Source organism: Sceloporus undulatus, chromosome 7, assembly GCF_019175285.1.
Source record: "Sceloporus undulatus isolate JIND9_A2432 ecotype Alabama chromosome 7, SceUnd_v1.1, whole genome shotgun sequence".
In the NCBI taxonomy this organism is placed as follows: Eukaryota; Metazoa; Chordata; class Lepidosauria; order Squamata; family Phrynosomatidae; genus Sceloporus; species Sceloporus undulatus.
The window spans coordinates 10,524,599-10,535,400 of record NC_056528.1 but is presented as its reverse complement, the minus strand read 5'-3'; the positions used below and the strand labels follow the sequence as shown (position 1 = coordinate 10,535,400).

General features: G+C 45.5%; 2 protein-coding genes across 4 annotated transcripts; one reads left to right on the top strand and one right to left on the bottom strand.

Annotated features, from left to right (window-relative positions):
- The first annotated feature begins 143 nt into the window (after nucleotides 1-143).
- DFFB (DNA fragmentation factor subunit beta) lies at nucleotides 144-5,391 on the top strand. Of its 3 annotated transcripts, XM_042479522.1 has the most exons (7): nucleotides 159-427; nucleotides 1,159-1,285; nucleotides 1,686-1,874; nucleotides 2,355-2,434; nucleotides 2,727-2,897; nucleotides 3,732-3,832; nucleotides 4,353-5,391. In XM_042479522.1, exons 1-7 carry the CDS (start codon nucleotides 320-322, stop codon nucleotides 4,570-4,572), a joined length of 996 nt encoding a protein of 331 aa, XP_042335456.1. In that variant the 5' UTR covers nucleotides 159-319; the 3' UTR covers nucleotides 4,573-5,391. The 3 variants fall into 3 exon arrangements, with proteins under 3 accessions (XP_042335457.1, XP_042335455.1, XP_042335456.1); XM_042479523.1 differs by having other exon boundaries at nucleotides 144-427; nucleotides 2,781-2,897; nucleotides 3,732-4,493; XM_042479521.1 differs by having other exon boundaries at nucleotides 146-427; nucleotides 3,732-4,493.
- Nucleotides 5,392-5,537: 146 nt separating this feature from the next.
- C7H1orf174 (chromosome 7 C1orf174 homolog) lies at nucleotides 5,538-10,450 on the bottom strand. The gene is made up of 3 exons (XM_042479524.1): nucleotides 10,343-10,450; nucleotides 8,133-8,675; nucleotides 5,538-6,855 (listed from the first exon to the last, which is right to left on the bottom strand). Exons 1-3 carry the CDS (start codon nucleotides 10,355-10,357, stop codon nucleotides 6,742-6,744), a joined length of 672 nt encoding a protein of 223 aa, XP_042335458.1. The 5' UTR covers nucleotides 10,358-10,450; the 3' UTR covers nucleotides 5,538-6,741.
- Nucleotides 10,451-10,802: the final 352 nt, after the last annotated feature.

The window sequence follows — 10,802 nt, the reverse complement described above, 5'->3', positions numbered from 1 at the left end:
GAATAAAATACATAAATGTTTATTTATAAATAAATGTTTATCTCTAATAAATAAATAATCTTATTTCTAAAAACGTTTTTACTTGGTTCGAGGAGTAACGGAAATGGGCGCTCCACCTTTAAGAGAGGAGGCGGTGCCTTTGTTTTGAGGGACATCCCTGGCGGCCAATAGGGCGCTGTGCTTTTAAGAGCCAAGGGAGGAGGCGGTGCCTTTGTTTTGATGGACATCTCTAGCGGCCAATCAGCGCCTGCTTCTGCAGGGCCAGGAAGATAAGGGAAAGGATCGGGAGTCTGCCGGTTCGAGGCGGGCCTTCGACAAAATGGCACCGAAGGCGTTCAAGGTCCGCGGACCCGAAGGAGGCAGAAAATTCGGGGTGGCGGCCAAAAGCTTGAAGGAGCTGCTCGCCAAAGCCAGGGCCCTGCTCCAGGTGAGAAGGGAGGGCTGGGGACCCCCCCAAAAACACAGAGAGAGCCCCAAATGGGAGGGCGCCACTGCCTCCTGCTGGCGGCGCCCTGGAACTGCAGCCCCATAGGAAGCGCTTTATTTTCTCAACTCCCATCAGCCTTGGACAGTGGGGAAGGGAAGGGGATGATGGGTGCTTGTGGCAAGATGTGAGACGTCACCAAATGCAAATATATATATGCGCATCCATTCCATAGGGTTCATTGGCAGCTCTTAGCAACAAACCCTCGACTGAACCTACATTTCAGTTACTCCTTTCATCTGTCCTTTGTGCTGAAATTAAGGCTTCTTTAACTGTGGCTTGAAATAAAATGTCTGAATGGAGCCAGTGTCTCTGGACGAAGTGGGTGATATGGCATTTGAAGGGAGGCCATATTGAGGATGCATGGAGCAAGCTTGTTTCCTGCTGCTCCAGAGAATAGGACACTATGGAGCAATGGGTGCAAACTACAGTAAACATTCGGAGAGACTTCCTGAGAGTAAGGGCTGTTCAACAGAGGAAGACGCTCCTTCGGAGTCGGCTGGGGATGCTTTGATTGTGAATCCCTGCATGGCACAACAGGGTTGGACTGGAGGGCCCTTGTGGTCTTTGTGATTCTGTGTACTTTGCTAGCAACAAAACCAGGACTTATCTGCTCTGTGAGGAAGGCTGGATTGGTGGCCACCTCTTTGACCCGCATGTGATTTCCCCCGCAGCTCCCTTCCCCTGGCTCCCGGCTGTGTCTATACGAAGACGGGACGGAAATGACGGAGGCCTATTTCAAGAAGGTGGAGGGTAACTCCGAGCTGATCTTGTTGCCCCCGGGAGAGAAGTGGCAGGGCTGTAAGTATGGCCAAGGGCTCTCCTCCTACGCTTCCTGCGCTTGTCTGTGCTCAGCATAGTCACAGAGTCTTTTTGGGGGCAGAAGGCTGTACAGATCTCCACAAGGGACTTAACACTCCAAGAAAGGGAGAAATGGGGGCAGGATGCATCTGCACTGCACAAATATTATAGTTTGACACCTCTTTAACTGCTGCTGCGGCTCAGTGCTTTCGAATCCTGAGATTTGTAGTTCGTTGTGGCAGCTGAGCTCTCTAACAGAGAAGGCTGAATCATCACAAAACCACAAACCCCAGAATTCCATGGCGTTGAGCCGTGGCAGTTAACACAGGGTCAAACTGCATTATTATTCAGGGCTAATTCCTGGTCTCTTTTGCTATTCCTTGACTCCTGTCCCCCGCAGACGTGAGCGAGATCCAGCGCTTTCTGGACGCGTTTTCCAGCCGAACGGACGACATTGTCCGCGCCGCTCAAGGCTTGCTCTCCGACGAACAAGCCCCCAAGAAACGGAAACTGCTGGCGGACCTGATCCACAACCTCAGTGAAAACATTGCTGCAGAAAGCCGAGCGGACGACGAAAAGTGGTTCCAAGGTGAGCTCTGTCCTTTACACACCTATTTGTTTTCCTTTCTCATGTACTTTACGCTGTGGAATTTATGCTGGAATTACACTGGCATTGGACTCCTCTTACTGGCAGCACCAGTAACTATACTGGTGTCAGTGTCATTGGCTGGGAGGAAAAGGCTTGTGAAGGAGGTCAGGAAGATAAGAAATAGGCTGGCAGACTTGGCCTGCCTTCCTTTGCCATCACTGCAAAGGAAAGTAGAAGCCCTGGCATATCACACACAGAGTCTTCTGGTTACTGCTTTCCTTTGGGCTCTCACCGCCATCTTAGTCAGCAATACTGACTTTCAATGGAAGCCCTCAGCCTCCATGGTTGTTGCGCCGTTGGATATACTTATAGTATATCAGCAAGTGGGTAGGCTGATAAGCGGCTACACAACATGCTGAATTTGCTACAACCGATTTTTGTTGGGGATGGAGACCATGGTATCCTTTCCTTCTCTTCCAGGCGTTGAATCTCGCTTTAAGACGAAGTCCAGCTACATGCGGTACAGCTGCGAGAGCAGAATCCGAGGTTACATGAAAGAGGTAACAGTTTTTATATCCAGACATTCAGTTGCGCTTGCCCATCATTTTGGAAAGATTAAACAGTTGATGAATCAAGGTCTTCAGTTTTAGCCCCCCAGTCTTGCAATTCTGTTTATTAACTAGTACATTTATCTGGAATTTTCTGATCGATGTTGATGATTTTCATTTATAATTTCAATGCAAAGAGTAGTTTGACTGGTAGTGGTTTGTGTATTGGAGCAGGACACTGGAAGATCAGTGTTTGAATCCCTGCTCAGCCATGGAAACTCATGTTTCTTATGTTTCTTGTAAGGTTAGTAGTTATGCGTCCGCCATCCATCCACCTCTCCGTACAAAATTCCAACAGATTGCAGAAGCAATGATGGAGAAACTGAAGTCGGAGAGGTACAACGGCTGCTACTTTGACCGGAGGGAGGAGGAGAACGTGTGTCTTTGCACGCCAGAAGGCTGGTTTTCTTGTCAAGTACGTTTTATTCTTGGAAACACACATTTGAGAAACATTAGCCCCCTCTGGAGACATAGGAGAGCCACATTCATGCCTGCTATAAACCCCGCAACTTAACCATTTTTGCCCCCAAATGCTACTTAGGGCACATTGTCACCATGTTTGGGAGCCTTCCTGGGCCATGTTAGATCCAGAAGAGGACTCTTTCTCTCTTTAAACAAAAGGAAGTGGGCAGAAGTCTGTTCCTGATTCAAAAAAGCCTCTCTTGAGGCTAAATTGGTTCAAAGTGGGCCCAAAATGTGTGGAAATATCCCCTACATCTCCAGGGATATTTTGAGGCTAGTTTTTGGTACACATTTGCAAAATTTTTGTGAAACTTGCTTGACCAGAGGGACTTCTCTACATGGTACAAATGTGCTCCATACTATGCATTTTGGAGCAGTCAGAACTAATAATAAAGTTAGCACATCAGGGAGTGATATTTAGTTTTTATGGTAAAGGATTGAGTTCGAGGCAAACAAACAAAACAAACAAGCTTCATTTATATACTGCTTCATACCGCCTAAGCAGTGTCTAAGCGGTTTACAACTGTAAGCTAATTTGCCCCCAACAATCTGGGTACTCATTTTAGTGCCCTCCTCAGAAGGATGCTAGCCTGAGTCGAGCTTGAGCCCTGTTGCTGGTCTTGAACTCGCAACCTCATGGTTTTGAGTGAGTGGCTGCAGGACAGGCATTTAATTACTGCGCCACCAGGGCTCCTGTTTTGGGAGAGGCGCCATCCAGTCTTCCACCGCCTTGCCCTGTGCAATGCTATTTCTTAGTGTCAGCTCTTTGCTGTTGTATCTCCAACAGGGGCCTTTTGACACCAAGGACTGTCCTTGCAGACACTCCATCAATCCTTATGGGAACAAAGAGAGTCGTATCCTTTTCAGCACCTGGAACCTCGACCACGTGTACGTACCTGGGCAACATCCGATGGACCGTGGTGATCAACGGATTGTGTGTGCATCCATTTTGGATGCTCAAAATGAAATGGCTTGTTTGGTCTTAAGGGGAACTGGGTACCTGCGTTTGGAGATACAGAATACACGCATCTTTATGCACCAAGGCGAGGGGACTTATGTTCCCCCAAGTCACATTTCATTGCAGAATCCATACAGAATTAAACTTACAAAGGAGGCATTCTGCAACAACACACATTTGCACACACTAACTGCATTTTAGTAGCTCCACGCGTGTAATGCCGTGCTTCATCTCCTTGGTGAAGGTTAAAACCTCCTTTCTGTTCAAATGAAGAAGCTATAATCTTCAAGGGGAGGTACTGAAGTTTTCTGCCAGAGAACCTTAATGCTGTAGTCTACGAGAGTGGGCTAGAGAACAACAAATCCCACAATTCCATAGGATGGAGTTGTGGCAGCTACTGCAGCAGTTGTGTAGTGTGGATACATGTCTTCTTGTTCTCCTCTGTTTCAGAATCGAGAAGAAACGGACGATCCTCCCGACGCTGGCTGAAGCCATTAAGGACCGGGACAAAAGGGAAGTGGACTGGGAATATTTCTACCGGCTGTTGTTCACTGTTGACAATTTGAAACTCGTCCACATTGCCTGCCATAAGAAGACAAACCACAACCTTGGCTGCGATAAAAAGAAGATCTACCAAAAAACGAAACATGCCCGAAGGATCCGGAAATAACCCTCACTGGGCGTTTGCTGGGAGTCTGGTTTCTCAGGACAAGAGGAGACATTTCTGAGCAGTGGGATAGGTGACCCCATAGTCTGCATCAGTGGTCATGTCTGTCCATGATCATATAGCAGGCTCTCATCTTACTCACTGCCTCTACCTTTTCCTCCAGCACCACTTGCCTACTCCTATCTGTGGGGTAGGCAGTACTTTTTAGAAACCCCAAGCTGAAGGCTTTCTCCAGCATAGGCGCTCTTTTGGAAGACCCATCCAGAGAAAGAGGTCCAGCCATGTCTTTGGGCCATTGGTTTCATTGCTCTTGCAGTCAAGAAGTTTCTTCTTATATCCAAATCTATCCTCCTGTAACTTGAAACCATTAGATGTGGCCTTGCTCTCTAGGGCAGCAAAGAACAGGCTTAAACCCTCCTCTCTAGCATAGCCCTTGCAATATTTGAAGATCGCAATCCAGTCGCCTCTCCATCTTCTCTAGCTTGAATGTGCCTAACTACCCCAACCTTTCCTCTTACATTTTGTTCTCCATAGCTCTTAGCACACTGCAACCTGCTTCTTGAATACATTTCCTTAGGAGGACTTCCTCCCATGGAAGCAAGTACTGATTCTGTGCCTTCTTCTATTATTTTGCCTAATAGACAGAATTTTTAAAGAATAAATTATTACTGAAGCCGTAAGATGCAACAGTGTAATGCCCAATTGTGTAATAATTGTAGAAATGAAACCAGAGTTGTGATAAGAGCTCAGTTCTCAGGGATCCAAGTAACTTTGTATTAATGTTTTTAAATATAAACATTTCTGATTCTCCGGAGGCAGATGTATCTGTTATGAGAAAGGAAAGGTCAATGAGCAAAAGACAGGTCGGGCCCTCCCTTATCCAAAATGCTTGGGACCAGAAGTGTTTTGAATTTTGGAATACCTGTATTTGCATATATGTACATAACGAAATACTTTGGCAATGGGACTCAAGTCTAAATATGAAATTCATTCATCTTTCACGTACACTTTATACACACAGCTGAAGGTCATTTTATACAACATTTTAAATAATTTTGTGCATGAAACAAAGCTTGTGGACACTGAACCATTATTATCTCAGCCACCCATGAATAAAGGTTTGAATTTTGGAGCATTTCAGATTTCGAAATTCCGGATAAGGGAGACTGGACCTGTAGTGTGAATGTTATATTCATGGCCACCAATGGATATCTGACCAGTTCAGTGCTTGGGAAAGGCACATTTTGGACTACACTGCCTAGAGAGCTGGGAGATGTAGTCCAAAATGCCCCCTTTTCATGTTTTAGGAGAGATGCCCCTTGAGATGGAAACTGTGAAGAAAGAGCTTGGACAAGAGAGTAACAGCTGCCTGGCCTTCTATACATTTTATTGATTTCTGCCTTGAAAAGAAAAAGCAACTTCCTTGCCAATGTGAGGAGTACTTTCCTTTAGAAAGCCTCTGGCTTTCCTTTCTGTCATCAGGAAAAGTGAAACCCGGAGAGAAGATTCCTCCCTGCTGTGAATAACTTTGCAAAACAGGCAGTGTTGTATTGTTTAATTGGTTCTCAAGTGCTCTAACTGCTGCTACACAAACCTTGGCCAACAAAAATATTGTAGTCAAAAGGGATGGCAACCTCTTTGAAAAAGAAAGGACTATAATAAGTTTGGGGCACCATGAATGTGCAGATAGTTTGTCCTAAGATTTCTCTTTGCATCTCTAAGCCGCTTTTGAGAGGTTGTGCTGTTAAGACTCAAGGTCCCCAAAACCAGTTACAGGTCGCCATGTTTTCTCTCCCATCCAGAGGGACAAGGACATCGAATGCCCAGACTCAGCTTCAGAGTGAGCGGCAGAAATCAAGCAGACAACCTGCTCCTTGGTCAAATAAAGCAGGTACCAAAACAAGAAAAGCAAGCCTAATAACAGCGAGAGAGAAAACCACGGGGTCTCTGAGAACTATGCGTCCTCTCTCACCATTGCAGTGCTGTCCAAAGAGGTTTTCTCAGGGAAATACTAGTCCCAAACTGGCCTCTTTTAATCCCGCTGTCCATGGCTCTGCGGCCATGTCCGTATGGACCTTTCCAAAGAAGAGGCCACCCTGTTGAGATAGAGCTCTAGTCCCTGGCTGCATGAGAGAAAGCGATAACAGAAAGGGGAAGGTCTCCTCTGGGCCCTCAAATGACCTCCTCCTCCTCCTCTTCGTCATCGTCGTCCTTGGCTATGAAGTGGGCCTTCCGGAACTCTCTCCTGCTGGGGGTGGGCCTTGTGAGGGGAGCCGGCGGAGGATCCTGGGGGGACAAAAAGCACAGCCCAATTCGGCCTTAAAACCGGGAGGCTTCAGCAGGGCATGGAAATGGAGATTACAAAGGCAAAATGGGAGAGCCAACAAAGTGTTAGAGCTGAAGTTTGGGAGGAACAAGCGTTGGAGTTCAGTTCATCTTATTCTTCTTGTTGTTGTTGTTATTATTACTGCCAACCCCCCCATCACCACCGTTGTCCCAGTCTGCAACTCAAAGCAGGGGTTGTAGCGGTTGAAAGAGACACAGCTGAACAACATACCAAATACAAAAGTATTTAAAAAAAATCATTAAACCATCCATAAAATCAAAACCAGTGAAAAACACAGCCATTAACAACAGATAAACGAAACACAGATGGAGAGTACGGCACAATTCTGCGAGGCCCAGTCTTCAAAAACAGCAGAGATCAAGGAGGGTGCCAGTCTAGCCTCTCTGGGCATCTACTCAACCAGCCCTGCTCCGGAATGGAATAGAACAGGACAGGAATTGCATTTTTATGCTGCCTCTCCAGCAGGATCTGGGAAGGCTCCAACACACAAGTGGCGGCTCTCATCCCACCAAGAAGCCTAGCCATAGATGTTGTGGGTTTTTCGAGCTATGTGGCCATCTCTTCTGGCCGCAGGCCTTTCCAGACTAGGTCCACCTCCATTTTCCTGCCTCCCCCCTTCACTTCTCTCCTCCTTTCTCCATCCCCTTTTCCATCCTATCTGGACCCCTGCTATACAGTTCTTTTTTACAATTCTTCTATTGGTTTTAACTGTGATTTTATACTATTGTTTTAATATCTCTCTGGTTTAATTTCTTTTTAATATTACTATGTTTGTATACTGGGGGGGAGGGATAGGGGTTTCTTAGAATTTTAACTGTATCTTGTTTTATTGTTGTAATTCGCTTGGATTCCAAGTGATTAAGCAGAATATAAATAAATGTTATTATTATTATTATGTTCTAGCCTGAAAAACCCTCAAAAAACTATGGATGCCGGCCATGGAAGCCTTTGACTTCACAAATCCTATCCATATCCTTTAGATGTTTAAAGTGAGAAGTATCCACTAATACCTGCTGCAACAGCCTTAAAAACCAAAGGCTAAATAAAAAGGTCTTTTCCTCCTGGCAGAAAGACAGCTACAGTTTATGTAGCCTTGGAGGCTTTGAAACCAAACATATGGCACCCAGGCACACCAAGGTTATTCAGGCATATACCAGAGGAAGGATGCTCAGGCTTATCCTTTGAATCCTGGTTCAAATTGTTGCGTTTCTCTTACCTGCACAAACGCGACGCTTCCAAAGAACCGGTCCACTGGCAGCGGCTGGTTACTATCCTCGTTCAAGAACGCACTGTTGTCCAACTCCAGCGACGGGTTCTCTGCTTCTTCTGGCTCCATCTCCGAGTCATCGGACAACCCGGCTCCACCGCTTTCCTCTTCTTCTTTTTCCTCCTCCTCCTCCTCCTCTTCTTCTTCCTCCACATTCTGAATGTGGGGCTGGAAATGAGCTCCGCCGTCACTTTTTAGAAAAGAGACGTCCGAATCTGACGCTAAGGGCTGAATGCAGAGGCTGGGTCGCTCTGCTGCTGGCATTTCGGCATCCATCTTGTGTTCCAGCTTCCCTTCGCTCTGCAGCATCATTGTGCGATTGTGCGGATTGTCTTTGTTGGAGGACTTATCTGCAGGTTCTCCTGAGCGAAGTCTGTGGCTGGCACTGGCGCGATGATCGTCGTCTCTTTGCGCCTCTAACTTCCCCGGGTTCTTCTTTTCACATTTCAGCTTCTTGGACGGCCGTGGGTCGGTCGCTTTCTGTGAAGAACCCTGTCGACAAATTAACAAACAATTAAAAAAGATAATAATCCCAAAGGGTTTAAAAGAAAAAAAGACCGCTGCTTCCACTGCAAGCAGATCATTAGTCTGAAATGGACTAATACTCTGAATACCCCTCAAAACCCGCCTTCCTGGCTCTGATTATTTCCAATTGATTTTTAAAATGTTTAAAGTGTTATTTATTACTGTTATGTAGGGATTCTATGATTCTATTATTATTATTATTATTATTATTATTAAGAGTCAGCCTAAAACAGCCTTTCTCAACTCAAACTCAAATAGGACTACAATGCAATTGTGAAAAGACTTTGTAAAAAGGAACTTCTTTGATGGCGGCTTTGTCAATTAAGGTCCAAAACACACTGCAGAAATAATCCAGTTTGATACCACTTTCAATTGCCTGGGAATTAAACTAGGGAACTCTGGGAACTGTAGTTTGCTGTGGCACCAGAGCTCTCTAAGAGAAGACTAAATGTCTCACAAAACTACCATTCCCAGAATTCCCTAGCCCTGAGCCAGGGCAGTTGGAGTGGTCTGAAACTGGGTTATTCCTGCAGTGTGGGTTGGACCTAAGATAGGCCTAAAGAAAGACAGAGAAGGTCAATGGCAGAGAAGGCAAGGAGACCAAGAAGGTCTGAGCAAATGCAGCCTTAAATCATCTTCATAACCCATTTTTAAACTAATTGCAAATTAATCTTAAAGCTATTCAGAAGAATTGCTTAGTCTGTATGTCTCTTCTAATGAAACCTAAATCTCGGAATAGGCCTCAAGGTTATATTAAACAGTAATGCCTTTGCACTCAAAAATGACGATTCCTCGTTAAACCATTAAAAGCCAGTTCTTCAGGGAAGCATTTGAAGCGCGACTGAAGCCAAGTCTTTCCTAGTTCTGCTGGTTCACTTTCGAAATGGAAAAGCCGAGGAAGAATGGACACCTGTCATAGAGTAACGCAAAAAGAAATGAGGACGGCAGCCAGAAAGCGATGAAAGAGTGAAGAGATGTGAAGAATAAGAGACGGAGGGAAGAAGAGGAGGGAACTGGAAAGAGGGAGCGTGGAGAAAAAGGACACACAGCACTTCTTCCCTCAAAGGAAAAGGGTTTAATGCCAAGGAAACCCAGGGGAGCTTCATTGGCAGGATATTGATTGGGGCGTTTGGGAGAGAGATTTGGGTGAAGGAACAGAAGGAGTTTCGTCCCTTTTAGAGATGCAGCAACAGGAGGAAGGAAAGGAGAGTTAAGGGTTTCTATACTTGAATCATGACTACTGTGTGTGTATGTATATATATATATGTTTTCATTACACACACACACGTATATATAGTCATTAAATATATATATATATATGTACATGAATTAACAATTTGTATACTTGAATGACTATTAATGATTTGTATACTAGAATGACTCTCTCTCTCTCTATATATATATATGTCATTGTTCAAATATACCAATCATTATTGTCATATATATATATATATATATAATTCACAAAACTACACATTCCCAGAATTCCATAGCATTCCTGGGCCTCCCTCGCAGGGCTGTTTTGGAGACTAACAAAGCATGAGGGGGAAAATGGACAACCTGAAATGGCCGCCAACCTTAGGCCCATATTAGAATGTATTTGCATAAATCAGCGTATTCAAATGAGCGCTCACCCTCCTGGGCCTCATGGAGGAGGCCGCTAGTCCCCAACCCGGTCCGCTCCACTGGTTCCATCCCCTGACTTCCGGCTACTTCCGCTCTAGACCCTCCTCCAATCAGGACGCACACAAGAAGCCCCGCCTCCCCGAGTCAGTAGCCCCGCCTCCTATTCCCGAGGTTTCTTTACCCCTCTGAGAGGAACCAGTGTCGCCATCTTTGTTGAGGGCATCCCTATAAAAGAGACCTATTTCCTTCAGGCAGTTCGTGAATAGTCAAAGGCGGCTCGGAGGTTTCTGCGGCCATCTTTGTAGAGGGCAAGGTTGCCAAGCACGGGATACAGAGCTACGAAAAGGTAGAGCACTATGCTATCTCGGTATCTTTTAAATACTGTACCAGTTTGCCAGCTCCAGTCCCCCTCCTTTGAATCCTGGGATTTGTAGTTTGGATCTGAAATTCCCACTGTTCAGACTGCTC